The sequence below is a fragment of the Phacochoerus africanus genome, chromosome 2 (assembly GCF_016906955.1).
Source record: "Phacochoerus africanus isolate WHEZ1 chromosome 2, ROS_Pafr_v1, whole genome shotgun sequence".
Classification (NCBI taxonomy): domain Eukaryota; kingdom Metazoa; phylum Chordata; class Mammalia; order Artiodactyla; family Suidae; genus Phacochoerus; species Phacochoerus africanus.
In genome coordinates this window covers 55,926,121-55,944,362 of record NC_062545.1, presented here as the reverse complement: position 1 = coordinate 55,944,362, position 18,242 = coordinate 55,926,121, and the positions used below count along the sequence as shown (strand labels likewise).

At 36.3% G+C, this 18,242-nt stretch overlaps 1 protein-coding gene across 3 annotated transcripts in view; it reads right to left on the bottom strand.

Annotated features, from left to right (window-relative positions):
* Window positions 1-18,242, bottom strand: part of ORC3 (origin recognition complex subunit 3) — a 61,123-nt gene that overhangs the window by 38,151 nt on the left and 4,730 nt on the right. For 2 of the 3 annotated variants that reach the window (XM_047760812.1, XM_047760820.1), the window contains exons 3-9: window positions 14,572-14,669; window positions 12,755-12,899; window positions 9,912-10,016; window positions 9,283-9,434; window positions 7,855-7,988; window positions 5,087-5,246; window positions 3,471-3,584 (exon numbers count right to left, since the gene is read on the bottom strand). In XM_047760812.1, the coding sequence (XP_047616768.1) occupies window positions 3,471-3,584; window positions 5,087-5,246; window positions 7,855-7,988; window positions 9,283-9,434; window positions 9,912-10,016; window positions 12,755-12,899; window positions 14,572-14,669 (908 nt within the window). The remainder of the gene's footprint in view (window positions 1-3,470; window positions 3,585-5,086; window positions 5,247-7,854; window positions 7,989-9,282; window positions 9,435-9,911; window positions 10,017-12,754; window positions 12,900-14,571; window positions 14,670-18,242) is intronic. The other variant, XM_047760828.1, reaches the window with a different exon arrangement.

Below are 18,242 nucleotides of genomic sequence, written 5' to 3'. Positions count from 1 at the left end.
TCAATCTTATGGTTTCTTTTTAAACAGAAAGTATTTACAGCACTAATACATTTAATAATATCACAATAACATAGAAAATAATGCATAAACTGCTATATACCTTTAATATTTTAAGGCTCCAATTTTGTGGACAAGGTCAGAAAATTGTAACCTCTGAAGCATAAACTAAAAAAAAACCTAAATGGATAGATAAGCTATGTACAGAAGCAACTCATAGTAACAATAAATGTGGTGGGGTCTGCGCTGTGACCCAAGAGACTAACAGATGCTCAAACACTCATAAGAAAATACTAATCTAAAATCAGTGTAAAAACTGGTCTGCTAAATAAATAAAAATGCTACAATAGCAAAAGATTTGCCTATTGATAAAAAAAAATAACAAGAAGTGATGGATGTCCAACTAAAACGTATCTTTTAAAATTCAGTTATATTTCACGGAGAAAAAAATGGTACAGTATCTGGTAGATAAATGTATTCTAGTAACTAGAATGCTGTTGTCTCTACAGTACATGGGAGATTCTACCATAACTTGTAAGATTTATTTTAAACGACTATCCACACGTTAAAAACTCTGACTCTTAAGCAAGCTTCTCATGACAGTTTGGTTTTCTCAGATACCTTGTACCAACGAGAATCATGGACAAAACACATTCTGGTCACCGAAAAACAGCATTCCCCATCACAAATTAATAAACTAACATGCTAGTTTATATACAAGTCTTAAGGTATTTGAGCTTGAGCCTTTCTGGGTGAACCGATAATGAATTACTGAGCCTGTAAAGCTGATACAGATACCCAAGACTAGAGAAAGTCCTCCAAAATAGTCCATTCTGGAGGAAATATAAGGCTATAAGGCAAAGAGGCAACCTAAATTAGAAACAAGTACAAAAACAGAAAGCAACTGTTCATGCCAAGTGCTAAATTATTTTTGCACATATTAACATAATCGTTGTCTTATACATCCCAATTCTACTAATGTGATAATATTTATTCCAACATTAACATCAATTTTTAAACATGAGAAAAGTAAAAACCAAACACAACAAGGGACTTGCTGGGAAGGGGAAATGGGACTAAGTCACATGAGACTTATACAGTATATAGTATGTGAGACTTGCAGAGTTATAAAGAGGACAAGAACCCAGTAACACTAAACTATTTTGTCCAAGTGTGTTCTCGGTATCTGGATCGATTAACAAGTTGGTTAACACATCCATCTAATGAGGGAAGGACTTAAACATATACAGAATGACTATATGCCCTATTAGATCTTCTACAGAAATCAAGACATATATATTTCCCACTGATGATTAGGAAAGCTGCACAAATGGGGTCTAAAGACTTTGTTACTCATTAGCTGTGTGACCTTGGCCAAGCCTACTTAACTTAAGCCTCAGTTTCTTCAAGTGCAAAACTGAGGATAACAGTATAGATGAATGAAGAAATGTTAATACTTAGTAAAGTGCCTAGCAAAAATAAATTATCCGGAACCTATAAAACCATCTAATCAGATGCCTTCATTTTACAGACAGAAAAGAGACAGAAAGATTAATCTGGTTAATATGCTTTTCTTCACTCACTTTCTCCAAGGTGTTTGAGCTGACAATTTATATTTCCTAAAACTCCTCTTTCCCTTAACTTCAGCAACATTCTACCTTTTAAAGATTTTCCTTATTGCTTTTAATCTCCTTTTCTATTTCTCATTCTTATTCATCAGATTGCCGAAGGCTCTACTCTTAATCCTTTCCTCACCCCTCTGAGTGATATTTCATCCTCATTACGTGACTTGACCACCACCTTTTTATGATAAATCCTAAATATTTCTAGTCCAGATGTTTCTCCTGGGTACCAAATCTTTATATCCAACATGCCCTAAATTAACCATAAACAAAAAGAAACGCATACTTTCCTACAAACTGACTCTTTGCTTCATATTAACATGAGCACTTAACAAATAGAACCAACCTCCAATCCATCTGTCAAGCCAGAATCTGTTTGTCTGTCTGCAAGATGCTCCCCTCTTACGTACCCTATCATCTACTGAGTCACCAGGTTCTGTCGATTCTATCCCATCTTCAAATTTATTTCCTTCTCCCCAGTCCCAGTATCACTACCTCAGGCTAGCCCTTGTCATATCTTGTCCAGATTACTACAGTGGCCCTCTAACAGAGCTCTCTCCCTCCACTGTGGCCTCTCCAAGGTCGACCTGACTAGCTCCTATTCCTGAGGATACACTTCTGTTCTCCTACAGAATCCAAGCCATGTTTCTTTAATATGGATTACTCAGAACTATATGCATAATTCTACTCTTCTGCCTCCTTCACCACAATAAGCAATTTGAGGATTTCTTTGTTCTCTGTATTGCCAGGGCTCAGCTTAGTGCTTGGCTTACAGTAGACTCTTGATAAACACTTATGAGTAAATAAACAAATGAGTGAAAGTAAAATGAATGAGAAATAAATTAGAAAGTTATTATAGCTTTGTTTTCATTTAACTTCACATAATACTAAGGCGCATAATATTTTCTTGCTTTAAAATACTCTTTTTATAAAGTGTAAGTTGAAAAAAAGAGACACATATTAGCTATAAGAGATCAATACTACAGTGTTACGTGTAGAGGAAGAATACATATGAGAAATAATTTATAATCTTCAGGGTACTACACAAACATGAGGGATTGTCATACTGTACTTTCGTACTGAAGGTTACTAATATATAGGTTTTAATGAACTTGACAACTGGCATGGGTTCAAAATGACTGCATTTTAGGTAGTTGCCAAGAGAGGCAAATAATGTTAACTTTGAAACAACTAGAGAATGGGGTCCTTTTTTAGATTAGCACAGGTGTCATGAAACCAAGTTCATGAATTTTCTTCTGGAAATTCATGAAAACTTTAGTGAAAATGCACTCCTAATACATAGAAATAAATATAAATGAACACACAAATATGTTCAGGGCACAGCAAACTACAGCCCATAGCCTATTTTTGTAGAGCCCAAGAACTACAAACTGGTTTTTGTATCTTTAAACAGTTATTTTTAAAAAATAAGATGATATTCAGCAGAGACCACATGTAGCATGCAAAATCAAAAATATTTGATACCTGGCCCTTTAGAGAAAAAGTTTGCTGATCTTTTATATATATTATTTCCTAGGCAGCTAGCCCATTAGCTTATATCAAATTCTCAAAAAAGTCTCTTCCTCCCCACCCCCAGATGGTTAAGAATCACTGAACTGAGAGGTCTTTTTCCATTTTTGATATTCTAATTAATGTATTCTCTACATTGTGCTGCAAGGTAATAAAAAAAGAACCATAGAACCTAGAATAATATAACTTGAATTTACTTAGAATAAGTATACTTTGCCATTTAAAATGCCTAATTACCACACTGAAAAGTCAGTCTGAAATAAAATGCAAATTACTTAGAATCAGCTTGTGAATTTTCTAACCTGTTAAGTGTCTTCTTACCTGGAGTCCTTTTATAAAGTTTTGAATTGAGAAATCATGATATAAGAAGATATTAGTCAGAATCTGCAACACTTTTTCACTTAGTTTAAATGGAAACTGAGTTGTAAGAAGCAGCTGAAAGAAATAAAAGGGAAGCAGGACTTACTCCTTGTTAGTCTTTATTCTTCATAAGCCTCAAGTATAAATGAGTCAAAGAATGATACTGACACAGCATGTAGGAAAGCTATACTAGTAGATAGAGTTTTAAGCTCAAATATCAAACAAAATTTTAAATAAATTTAGGCAATAGTAACAATAAAAGAAGCTATTCATACTGCATCTTCAGAATCAAAGATGTTCATCATCCTTCACCCAATTCCTAATTTTAAAAAATACCAACTATGCAATCCCTTGTCTCCCACCAGAAGGCACTGAAGAAGCTGTAGGCCTTGGACTGAACATGCAACCTGCACCACAGCAGTGACCCAAGCCACAACAGTGACAATGTCAGATCCTTAACCCACTGAGCCACCAGGGAACTCCTGACAAGATTTTTTTCATCTATATTGATGCACATTAATGAAGAGTAACACATTATGTATTGTCAAATGAGAAACCCAAAATTAACAGATGTCTATTTTAAAAATATTAAATAGCTGAATTTGTATTATTCAGCTAATTCTTGTTGGCCTACAGTGAAGATTCTACATTTGAAAATGAAAAGTCATACTAGGCTTTCCAAATAGAAGCAGAGTTATAGAAAGCCAAATGAATTTGATCACAACCAATTTCAAGTACTGTAGTTGGAAAATTTTTCCCTAAAGTGTCAGTAAGCCAGTGGATACCAACTTGGGGGAGAATGTAGAAGTTAGTAAATAAGTGGAAGGTCATCATTAGTTTACTTCACACAGCAGCACAAAGCACATCTTCAATGAGCTGAGTTTAGTAACAATTCATGCAAGGTCAATACTAAAGAAGAGTATTTCCTCTTAGGTAGAAATACAGAGCTAAGGTTTGGGAAAGAATCAGAATTTATTTTTTGTCATGAGCAGCATGACAGAAAAGAGTCCATTAAAAACTTCAAGTCATTTAATATAAAGTGTGTCAAAACACTGTTATTGTTTCTAGGAAGCCATTAAATTCTGCAAAAATTTATTCTAAAAACTTACAATTTTCCATTAAGTAATGAATGATAGGTAGATGGTTATAGACATGATCATTCTTTTCATAAAGCTTATTATTTTAACTGAAGAGGCAATATTATACATTATAAAATCAATAAAATTATTAACATATGTGAAGGAATCCATACAATAGTACACTCTGAAAAATATAAAAATCTATCACTAACTTTATATTTATAATCTATTTTTGGCAGTTTTCTTCCTTTTTTTTCCCTTTTTTGGCTGTCCCTATGACATATGGAGTTGCCATGCAAGGGATCAGATTTGAGCTGCAGTTGTGACCTATGCTGCAGCTGCAGCAATGCTGGATCCTTTAACCCACTGTGCCAGACCAAGGATCGAACCTGCATCCTGGTGCCGCAGAGACACCTCCAATCCCATTGCATCACACCAGGAACTCCTTGGCAGTTTTCTTTTCACCCGGATTTCACTGGTAAAATTTTTTACTTTTACCTTATCAAGTACTGTAGTCAGGTGCTCCTTGCAAGACAAAGACTGGAATAGTTCTATACACAACAAAGATGATACTGCATGAGGAAGCAACCGATGGATGATAATAGGAGATGTGGCAATTCCAAAGATGAGGATTAGTGGAAATTCATGTAGATGTTGACTAGTTTTCAAAGGAAGATACAAAAGTGCAATGCCTTTAGCAACTCTATTTCAGTACATCATATTTTAAAATAAGACAACTTTTACTTTAATGTTGACTTCATAACACACTGCTAAGGAAGATCATTCTAAATAATAAAAAACTTTTCAGGTCGTTCATTTTCCTCTGTTAAAACAAACAAATAATTATTTTCCAGACATTCTAGCTCTGAAATCAATCTATGTAATAGATTCTCTCTCTTTTTTTTTTTGTGGTCTTTTTGCTATTTCTTTGGGCCACTCCCGCGGCATATGGAGGTTCCCATGCGAGGGGTAGAATCGGAGCTGTAGCTGCCAGCCTACGCCAGAGCCACGGCAACGAGGGATCCGAGCCGCGTCTGTGACCTACACCACAGCTCACGGCAACGCCAGATCCTTAACCCACTGAGCAATGGCAGGGACCGAACCCACAACCTCATGGTTCCTAGTCAGATTCGTTAACCACCACGCTGAGACGGGAACTCCAGATTCTCTCATTTTATAAATAAGAACACATTGGTCCAGAGAGATCTAGTGTTTCTCCCTGAGGTTATACAATCTCAAATGTTAGAAGTGTTAGATACCATTCAATCTCTCACCCAAAGTTTGAGTCCTGCCTACAGTCTTCCTCATGGATGGACATCCAGTCTATGTTTTAAGAGTTCAGTGAGGTGAAGCACATTCATTTTCAAGTAACTTATTCTATTTATGGACATTTCTAATAGATACTAGGTCACCAAGCCATAATAGCTAAGATTTAGAAAACTTTTCTTAAAAATATGTAAGAGATATATTTAATGAACATCATTTAAAAATGTTACATTCTTTCCTGGCATTTTTTTTTTTTTTAAATGCCACACTTGCAGCATATGGAAGTTCCCGGGCTAGGGGTTGAATCAGAGCTCCAGCTCCTGGCCTATGCAACAGCCATAGTAACACCAGATCTGAGCTGCATCTGCAATCTACACCACAGCTCACCACAACACCAGATTCTTTAACCACTGAGTGAGGCCAGGGATCAAACCCACATCCTCATGGATACTAGTTGGGTTCTTAATCCACTGAGCCACAGCAAGAACTCCTTTTCCGGCATTCTTAACTCAGACTTATTGAACATGATTCATTCTTAGCATAAGCAATATGAATATAAGTGACTTCCACAGAATAAAACAGCAACATTCCAAAAACTATTGTAGGTCAGAGCCCTCTGTTCTGTGGCTGACGATTTTGCTTGCTCCCTCCTATTAGCTACTGCTTTTCAGTATCCTAGACTTTTTTCTGCTCTCACAGTACTAAAGTACTCAGACTCTATTACTGGTACTTTAATCAGTTCAGTGTTAGCATTAAGAAAAGTCTTAGGATCTTGGAGTTGTGGCTCAGTGGTAACGAATCCGACTAGTATCCATTAGGATGTGGGTTCTACTCCTGGTCTTGCTCAGTGGGTTAAGGAGCCAGGATTGCCATGAGCTGTGGTGAAGGTTGCAGACATGGCTTGGATCCCATGTTGCTGTGGTGTGGGCCAGCAGCTACAGTTCTGATTCGTCCCCTAGCCTAGGAACTTCCATATGCTGCAAGGGTGGCCCTAAAAAAGAAAAAAAGAAAAGTCTTAGGATCTAGAAATCTCAGTGTCAAATGGAAAAATAAATACTATCAAAACAGGAATTATATTAGTAGATTATCACACAATACAGCTTTAGACAAATGTAGCCAAAGCTATTAAGCAAATTAACATACAGAAGATGCCAAAATAAATTATACCCTAAAAAAATGTACCATGGGAAAAGCATTTCACTGGGTTTTTAAATAGGGTTAATTACTTCAATTTCAAGTCTCAGAGGACTGTCTTAAAGATCCAGTAAGATCATGAAAATAGTTTCTCATCAGAAATAATATAGGTTATTTAAAAAACATTATTGTTCAGCAGAGCTATATGTAATTCAAAGCTTCTAACGGTGGACAGGTATCAGAAAATAAGTCCTGACAAAAATATCTCAACCTAGAGTAGTTTACCCATTTAGTGGTCAAGTAAGAGACAGACATTCTTGGTGAGAGAAACTACATTTTATACTGCCTTATCATAACTAAAAACTGGCTAACTTTTGTTTTTTGGTTCTCCTTTTTGGATCAAAAAGCAAATGAAAATCTGATAGGCGGTATTTAAATGTCCAATTTCATAAGAAATTTAAAATCATCCTGGTTTCAATCCTTTAGTATTAAAATGAAGATAAAACTTTTATGTTCTCTGAAAACAGTTGCTTTTTAAGTTAAAAGCTGTATGTTTTCTTAATAAAAAGAATTTTGCTGATTTCCCGTTGTGGCTCAGCAGGTTACAAACCTGACTAGGAACCATGAGGTTGTGGGTTGGATCCCTGGTCCTGCTCAATGGATTAAGGATCCGGTGTTGCCATGAGCTGTGGGGTAGACCACAGATGTGGCTCGGATCTGACGTTGATGTGCCTGTGGTGTAGGCCAGCAGCTACAGCTCTGATTCAACCCCTAGTCTGTGAACTTCCATATGCTGCGGGTGTGGCCCTTTAAAAAAAAAAAAAAAAAAAAGAATTTTGCAAAAAAGTCAGAGATACACCATCTACCTGCCAATAATTATGAAGTCTTGGAGTACTTTTGTGGTGAAGCTTTCCATATCCTTTAAGATAAGCACAACAGGTGGAGACTGCCATTGGCTAGAAGAAGTCCTCTTTTTTCTTGGCATTTTTGGTTCTGTCTTCTTTTAAGCCATTGTAGAAAGAAGGAGTTAAAAGTAAGCTTTACCATCCAAACAATGCTATAATGCCACAAGCTGTTACAGCTCCCTTCATATTTCACAGCAACATTGTTTCTTTTATTTCTCCCACATAATAAACAGAAACTCATTCCAGCAGTTATTAGCAGAATCTTTCTGTGTCTGACATGGGAATGATAACCAAGAAGAAAAAGGTCCAGTAACATCTATAACTCATATGAAATATTTATATTTTCTGCTATCTGAGAAAATGACAGGAAAAGCATGGGGAGAAGAAAACATTTTCTATAAAATTGATTTTTCTTTTGGTAGAATATTATATTTTGCTTTGCTTTAGGGTGAGGCCAGTATTTTTAATTAAAAACCATAATGAATAACACTACTTGCTACTCTACTACTGTGAAATTTCAGGTTGAAAACATCTCAACTATCATCTGGTCCAATGCCAATTTTTTAAAATTTCTAACCTAAACTACAGACAGCATTTCATATCTAGACAATCTAAAACTAAGGATCAAAGACGACATTATGGTAAACATTAGACCCAGCTTAATCCTTATATACCTTACTTATGATGACTTCAAACAACCACATTTGGCAGAAAATGTTACCACAGTAACTTTTCCCCATACTATCTGGCTACACAGGAGCATAAAGGAAGGCTGTGGCTTTATGGTGCAGTTACCCCATGAACCATTTAGGTTTTCGCTTTCACCAGTCTGTCACGGGAGAATGAAACTTCTATCTATATATCTTCTCGTCAAACATACTATACATACAGAACATTTACTCCTTCAAGAATTCTAAACATGGAACAAATTAGATATATTATTGATGTGTGTTCACACACACACACACACACACACACACACACTACTCTTCATCAAACTAAGTTGAAAATGAGTACTGAAAACAAGTTTCTATCCCATAAAAGTAAATGTTGAGGAATCTAAGAGATAGTATATTAAAGTTAAAGCCATTGTCACAGTGCTAGAAACATATTCCTGATGCTGCTTTGTCACTGGATGATTCTCCCACAAATAAAGTGGCCTTGTATGAACCTAAAGATTTCCCAGGAATCAAGCTGAATACTGACAAAAGAAAACTTCTGAATTCTAATAGCCTTAGGAAAAATAAGTAGCTACTGCTAAATTAACAACTGGTGCTACCGAAACATATCCTTATTAGAACAAAAAAGTACTATGGTTTTACTATAATTCTAGACCTCTTCAATCATATGCCAATTTCCTGGTGGGAAAAAATGTCAATTTACATTTACCTGTGTGACATTCATATACCAACTGGAAAGAGAATCCATGGAATAATGTGTCTTCTTCTGAGTGAACTGAACACTTTCTTTCTCTTTGGATGGCACATCTACATTGCAGTCCATCAATTGTGAGGTGAGCTTTTGCAAAAAATGCTTAATATCTGCAGAATATAAAATGTAAATAAATCATATCCCCTTAAAACAAATCTAAGATACCTGAAATTTCTTGATCAGTATATTAAACTATTTGGGTAGAATGTGTTTTTCTACACTTAACACTGACATAACATTTAACATACTAACTATTAAGGTTCATTAACATCCTCCCAATATTTAAATTTCATTAATTCAGACTAACACTAAAGTTTATGTCTATTGTCTATAATAAAAGTATTACCTAAGCAAATGCATAAACCTGAAAACTATATATTATATTAGGAATAATATGTACTTATATAACACCGGACAGCAAAAGGTTTTGAAGGCTCGGGATTACTCTGTGAGGTACTGAACCTCGTCCTGCCAAAAACTCAGTGTCATGCTCTTCCCACAAATAAAAAGGGATAAAGACAGCCAGAAAGAAGGACGGAAGAGATGTGTAACATCTCATCAAGGTTATTATAGCATTAATACTTCACCTGGACAATCTTTAGCTTGCAATGAGACTACATATGGAGTGACATTATTCTGAAGGGCTTCTGTTAGACTCCTGAATGTTAAGTCATGATCTGTTACATTCACACCTATGGGATAATAAATCAATATTATACCATCATTTTATCATTAATAACAATAACAAAAAAGCTATTTAACATGTCAAGTAAATTATGAAGTAAAAATATTTTTAAAACATGGTTAGTAATAAAAACTAAGAAAATATACCACATAGATGAAGAGATCTCTATTAAAAGTAGACACGCAGCGGCACACACTAGCCAGGAAAGGTATTTAGCACAATTTTCCTTTCAAAAAACTACTGGGGACATATAGTTGAAGTAATTTAAAATTCACAGAGTTCTTCAAAACAGTCAATCAAAAATAAGGGCCTTACTGTGACCCTAACTTAACAACTGAGGAGAGGCCAATCATTAATACTATTAATGATCACAGTAATAAATACAAAAGGTGAAGTATATATTGAGTTGATTTTTGAGGGAAGAGTCTAAAAACTAATTAAAACTTTAGATCCTTTAAGTATTTACTGAATCCTTGGTTCTGATTTCCACAAACAGAGTTTTAGTGCTCTGCATGCAGTTACCAGAGTTGAGTGGAAACTTCCCTACTACTTTGGAAAAAAATTGTGATAACTGATGATTTCCCTAGCGTTACAATGTGTGAGTTCTAGGAAGTGCTTCGGTGCTTAGGCAGGGGCCAGCAGCACACATCTTAAAACTGCTCTGAGACTTGCTACTATAAAACTTCAGCTGCTTGGAAGGAAAGAAAAAGGTTTCAGAATCACCCAGGCCACCACTAAGCAAATTTTTTTTTTCTAGGAGACAAAAATGTTGACAGGCTATTTTTAAATGGACATATACCTTTTTGAAAACAAAGATCCAACTGTGCTTAAGCATTCTTTTGCGTATAGATTCTTCTTTCTTATAGAATCAAAATGATAGTCCTAGCATGCACTATGGTCTATGATTGTGATACGGTATCTCTGAACAAATTTGGGATTTTAGTAAAACACTGGCTTATCTTTCTTTACTGACTGACTTTATTAACTATTTAACACTATGTTCCTTAAAACAATGGAACTGTCTATTGGAAACAAGATAATCAACAATGACTTTAACTGGAAAAATGTTCTCCTCGGACCACTGACTTTGAAACATATGATTTCAATTAGTTTCTTTTCTCCTTTTGGCAGTAGGTGGAGAACAGATTTAAACAGGGCTCTCACAACAATCAGGCCATCCCTCTTGATTGCGTTTCCCCTACTCTACCTCCAACTGCTTTAACCTGGCAGGAAAGAGACAAAGCACCCCACAGTACAAGTTGGCCATCAATGAGCCTCAGTTTCTTATCCAAAAATGGAAGGGGTTTGAAATCAAGTGGCAGGCTGCACTGAGGACCTGGTTCACAGCATTATAAATATCATTCTCTGGAGTCTTGTTCCTCAAAATGGTCCTGGAATTGGCAATATAAGCATGAGCTGTAAACCTGATAGAAATGCAGGATTTCGGAGTTCCCTGGTGGTGCAGTGGGTTAAGGACTCAGCACTGTCACTGCCATGGCTTGGGTCGCTGCTGTGGCGCAGATATAATCTCTGGCCTGGGAACTTCCCTATTCCACAGGTGTAGCCAGAAGGAAAAAAAAAGAAAAAGAAGTGCAGAGTTTCACACACGCACGTGTGTGCACACACACACACCCCATCTATTAATGAAAATCTGAGTCTACTAAGATCCCATGGAGGTTATTTGTAGGTACATGAAAGTCTGAAAAGTATTGCCCTGAATATCAGGAATAAGATTTAGATAATGAACAGTACTAGAGGTAGTATTGAACAACAGAATTAATTTATCTCAGACCCTGAAAAAATAACAAATTGGAAGTACAATGAAGAGTATTTTTGGAATCCAAATAAATCCAACCCTTCCTTTCAAAAGGAATAAAGAAAATCTGCTAATATTTCAAAGACATTTTTTCTATTATCCTGCAATCCAGATGTTTGGTTAAAATGAGATATTAATGATGGATACACGTAAATACCTAAAAAATGTACAATCTGCAGTCTGAAAGCAATTTGTAAACAGTTCGTCCAAACCCATTTAAACAATTGATGTTAACACAATATTACAATACAATCCAAGAATGAAAAAATAAGCACACGGAAACAAAATTAAGATCACAGAGTAATTCTATTGAAGATATGGTTTTTAAAAAGTATAAAAGTCAAATCTATTAACACACTGGTAGTTTATTACTGAATTCAAATCTCATATTAAAATAACTAAGGAAGGAGTTCCCGTCATGGCGTAGCAGAAATGAATCCCTCTAGGAACCATGAGGTTGTAGGTTCTATCCCTGGCCTTGCTCAGTGGGTTAAGGATCCAGCGTTGCAGTGAGCTCTGGTGTAGGTTGCAGACTCAGCTTGCATCTGGCATTGCTGTGGCTCTGGAGTAGGCTGGCAGCAACAGCTCGGATTAGACCCCTAGCCTGGGAAGCTCCATATGTCGCTGGTGCGGCCCTATAAAGACAGAAAAACAAAACAAAACAAAAACAAGGAAGAAAGTAATACAAATATATTTTCTCTTCATTTTCTGACAAAAAGGTGAGACAGATGCTAACTCTAGATCAATTTTCTAAAATTTACAGGTATATGATCAGTAAAAGGAACTTTTACCGGTTTTGAAAGCATGCAAACTTTAACAGTTTAGTTGTGAAAATGAAAGACATAAAACAGGTTATCAAAACAGGTGATCCCCCACTATTCTCAACAACAAAATCACCATTTAAAAAAAACAAACACACACATATGTACCTAGAACAAGAGCAGCAGTTGGAATTTCTCTGAGCTTTATTTGACAGCCCCAGTCTCTTGAATTCTTCTGGAATCCAGAATGAGATTTTTGCAGAAATTCAATTAGACTGTCAAACAGGTTTTTATTTAATTCCTCTTGTAGTTGCTACAAAGAAAACATAAAACTTTATGAATTATGAATTATTGTTAGTAATAATCCGATGCATCTTTCCAAGTTTGGGAAAGAAAACTGCCATGATTTCAGTTCCAAAGATCACATGTAAAATGACTATACAGTAGATGAAATTTAAAATCTTCCTTAAATCTATGCAGTGAATAGTACATTAAAGAATTTCATTTATTCATTTAACAAACATTTACTAACCATCTTACAAATGAGTCTCTTTAAAAAAGTGAAGAAATTGAGCTAGAACACTTACATTCTGTGGACCATTATGATAATATACGAAAAAAGATTAAGGCCAGCCAATTAAAGCTGAGCAGGTGATATATTTGAGCCTAAGTACCAGAGTGGGTGATAGAGCAGGTAACAGTAGATGAAATAAAGTTAGAAGGAATGGGGACAGGACGAGGCAAGCAGGGAAGAAAGTACCAAACATCTGGGGGAACCACAGTTATAGCTAAACATAAAAAACATAAAAAGTGGCTGGGAATGAGACTTGAAATACTCAATGAACTAGACCAAGAAAAAATGTATTTTTTTTCCTTTTTTTTTGGCTGCCCCAAGGCATATGGAGTTCCAGGGGCCAGGGATCAGATTCAAGCCGCAGTTGCAACCTAAGCCACAGCTGGAGCAACCCCAGATCCTTAACCCACTGTGCCTGGCCAGGAATCAAACCTGCGTCCCGGTGCTCCCAAGATGCCACCGATCCCTCTGTGCCACAGAGGGAACTCTAAGAAAATATATACTTGATGTCAAAGTGTTTGAATTTTATTCTGTGGGAAGAACTATTAAAGGAATCTGAAGCAGAGACATGATTAAATCAGGGTGAAAGACGGGTTAATCTGGCTGCACTGTGAAGGCCAAATTAGATGGGATCTGAAAGGCTCTACTAGTATTGGGGCTGGAAAACCCCCGTACGTGCTACAGGGCTGGCTCTGCCTGACAGCATTTGGCCAGTGGTGGCAAAGGGTCTCGTGTCAGACCCGAAGGGTTTGACATCAGAAGCAGGTACATCAGTTAAGAGGATATTATGACAATTTAGGTTTCCTAAGCTAGAAACCACAAACACAAATTGCTTCAAGGGTCCCATGGAATATATGAAGGAGCAAAGCCACCAGGTATAAAGCAAGAGAGTGATAGGAAACAGAAATAAATTGCGAAGTCCATAACCCTCCCCTCCAGGCATTAAAAAACAAGAAATACAATCCATGTTGTACTGTAAAAAACAAGTCCACTCAAAATGTGACTCTACAGCTATGAATCTGCTACGGTGGAGAAACTTTTCAGAACTGAAATATAAAGAACGTGGTAACTGGATATGAGGATACAGAAGTGAAGTAGTTTAGAAATAGCTTGATTTCAAACTTGTATAACTGAATGGATAATTTAAAGAGTGCCACCATTCAAGAGCTGTGACGATATGTAAAGGGCCTGTGTCTTAGCAGTGATCATTATATGCCTATGTTCCAGTATCCAAAGCTATGCTTAATACTCGAAACATAAGGATTTTTTATTTTAGAATATAAAGACTATGCCTAACCACGATCACCTATATTTCGTCAATACTCTTACAAATCAGTGGAAAGGAAAATGGGAAGCCACAAATAATGAGATTTGTGATATTAAAGAAATGTTATTAAAAAAAAGTATTCACCTCAGTTTCAGATTTCATCTGCTGCCATATCGACTGATAAGTTTCAAATCGAAGCTTACTGTCCTCAGACTCATTTTTCCCTTTATTAAAATAGTCCTCTAAAATCATAGAAAGAAATAAGTCAGTTTCTTTTTTATATAATAAAAGTTAGAAAATCTCTGCAAAGTCACACAGTAAGTAATGGGGTTGAATTTTTTTTTTTAAGTTATCAAATATATATATGTGTGTGTATATATACTTGGGGATAGGTAACATTCAATATCCTAAATATCTTACTTAACTTCATTTACAGCTTACTTTATTAATGGTATCCATAAGATTAAAAAGATATTTTTAATTTTTAGATTGTATTTCTATCACTTTTGCATTTCTTTGTTTTTTTTTTTTTAGGGCCACACTTGCAGCATATGGAAGTTCCCAGGCTAGAGGTTGAATCAGAGCTACAACTGCCAGCCTACACCACAGCCACTGCAACGCAGTTGGAGCCTTAATCCACTGTGTCACTTGGGAACTCCCTATTAAATGATTCTTACTACTACCATTTCTATTCTTTGTTTAATTGAAATAGTTTGGCCCAGGCTTTAATTTAGTCTGTATTTTATATCCTTTTTGAATGTTTTCCTCCAAATGGTTAGCCATTTATCAGCATACTATTTATGGCACTGGTTTTCAGACTTTTAAAACTATGATCCACATTAAGGAATACATTTTATATCATAAGCCAACACATATATATAATGGAAACAAAAACAAAAGTCCTATAAAACAATACTTCTCATTATCATCTGATGGCAAATGTTTTCTATTCTGTTTTTTAAAACTGTCATGACTGACTAAACTGAATTCATGACTCACATGTGGATTATAACTTTCAGTTTGAAAAAGAGTCATTTATTGAATAATCTATGCTCTCTCTGAGGTGCCCTTACTGTCTGAATATTTATATATACACTTGAAATTGTTTTTGAACTTTTTATTCTGTTTTACTGAATCCAACTCTATTTCCATACTAATCCTGAACTGTTTTAATTTTTGTAGATTTGTAGTATACATTCTAATAAAAAATTGATCTAGGTCTTCCTCCTACCACCACCAAAGATTATTCTTTTTTTTTTTTTTTTTGCTTTTTTTAGGGCCACACTCTCAGCATATGGAAGTTCCCAGGTTAGGGGCTGAATCAGAGTGACAGCTGCTGGCCATAGTCACAGCAACACAGGATCCAGGCCACATCTGTGATTTACACCACAGCTGATGGCAATGCTGGATCCTCGATCCACTGATCGAGGCCAGGGATGGAACCCAAATCGTCATGGATACTAGTTGGATTTGTTTCCACTTTGCCACAACAGGAACTTGCAAACATTCTTTTTCAAAAAATTTTGAAACATTCTTTCAAATTAATTTTGTCATTTCTCAAAAATAATTACATTGGTATTTGACTGGATAAAATAAAATCTGTAGATTGAGTTGGGGAAAAATGACATTTTTAATATGCTAAAAAATTTACATCACTGAATACTACAGGTCTTTTTGCCTTTTCTAGGGTCGTTTCCATGGCATGTGTAGGTTCCCAGGCTAGGGGTCTAATCGGAGCTACAACTGCCAGCCACAGCAGATCCAAGCCACGTCTGTGACCTACACCACAGCTCACAGCAACTCTGGATCGTTAACCCACTGAGCAAGGGCAGGGACCGAACCTGCAACCTCATGGTTCCTAGTCGGATTCGTTAACCACTGCGCCACGACGGGAACTCCCAGGTCTCCTTTCTTAATCAAACATTTTATTCCTTACGGTTTTCTACTTTCCTTCATATTTCTTACTGTTAACTACTAGGTATTTTACTGTTACAGCTAGAACTTTCATGGTATTTAATAATAATTGTGAAACCGCATTTTTTTCCTGACTTCACTGAAATGCTGCTAGTATTATATCAAGATTTTTTTTTAAAGTTTTATTGAAGTATAGTTGATTTACAATGTTGTAATAATTTCTGCTGTACAACAAAAGTGATTCAATTATACATATACACACATCCATTCTTTTTTCAGATTCTTTTCCCATATAGATTATCACAGAATAGTGGGTAAAGTTCCCCACACTATATAGCAGTTATACCAACAAGTTTTAATGCTAATAGTTTGGCGTAAAGATTCTCTTTCCTGTTAAAGAACTTTCCTTCTAATCAGTTTACTCAGAGTTTTTAACAAGTACTGATTTTTAAAATTCATCAAAAGCCTTAGAATATATTAAAGTCATATTATGGTAAAATGATAGACAAGGTTAAGTATAAAAATTCAAATCAAATAAAAGCAAGGAGATACATTAGTAAGAGACAAAATAGTTAACACAGTAGCCTCAAATAAAGCAAAAATAGCCTTTTTCTTTTTGCTTTTTAGGGCCGTACATGCAGCATATGGAAGTTCCCCAGCTAGGGGTTGAATGGGAGCTACAGCTGCTGGCCTGCACCACAGCCACAGCAACAGCAGATCCAAGCCATTTCTTCAATCTACAGCACAGCTCACGGCAACGCTGGATCCTTAACCCAGTGAGCGAGGACAGGGATTGACTCTGCATCCTCATGGTTACTAGTCATGTTCATTACCACTGAGCCACAATGGGAATGCCCCAAAACAGTCATTTTAATTTGAAAAGTAGTATCACATAAAATTTAAAAGTGGCAAATCAAGTCACAAATTGTTTATGCTACATCAAAATATATAATTTTTATTAAAAACTATTAGAAACTAGGAAAAAACAACAGGACATTTTAACCCACTACCTTGCCTTCTCTCAGTCATTTATAGAGCAGTAGGTAATAAATAAATAACCATAGAGAGGTGCTAATGAGCTCTCACTGTTGACAGGCTCCCACCTGCTCCTACTCAGCATGCTTTACTTCAACGTGAATACCCCCTACAGTGCCAGTGCTATGCCAGTCCCTCCCTCCCACCCTCTGCAGTTCCTGCCCAGCTGTTTTGCAGGATGTGCAGTCATCCACACAATACTGAGGAGAGGGAGAGGTACCAGTCTTCTTTTAGGTATACACCCAAGTGTCTTCAACCAGGCGGCAGATGGTGGGCAAAATGCAGAGCACCTTCCTACTTCTTCAGGCAATCTGTTTCAAGAATTGAAGCCAGTGAAGGCAAGTGCTAAGATCTGGATACATTTTCTTCATTTCTGCTCCATCTGTCTTATAATCAGGGTCAATTCCCCTAAGATTCTCACATTAAAACAGTATCTGTTAGTCTTTACTCAGCAAAATGGAAAAAACAAAAACCAACCCTAACGTACTTCAAAGAAAAGTTCAAATTATACAATTATTCACATTAGGCTTACTAATTCTAAAACTTAAAAGAAATCTTAACACTCTATAGCTGAAATTCAGTACAAAAAAAATTTTTTTTTTTTGTCTTTTTGCCTTTTCTAGAGCCGTACTCAGGGCAAATGGAGGTTCCCAGGCTAGGAGTCTAATCAGAGCTACAACTGCCAGCCTACGCCACAGCCAAGCCAGATCCGAGCCACATCTGCGACCTACACCACAGCTCACGGCAACGCCAGATCCTTAACCCACTGAACAGGGCCAGGGATCCAACCCGAAACCTCATGGTTCCTAGTTGGATTCGTTAACCACTGCGCCACAACAGGAACTCCCAGTACAAAAATTTTTAAG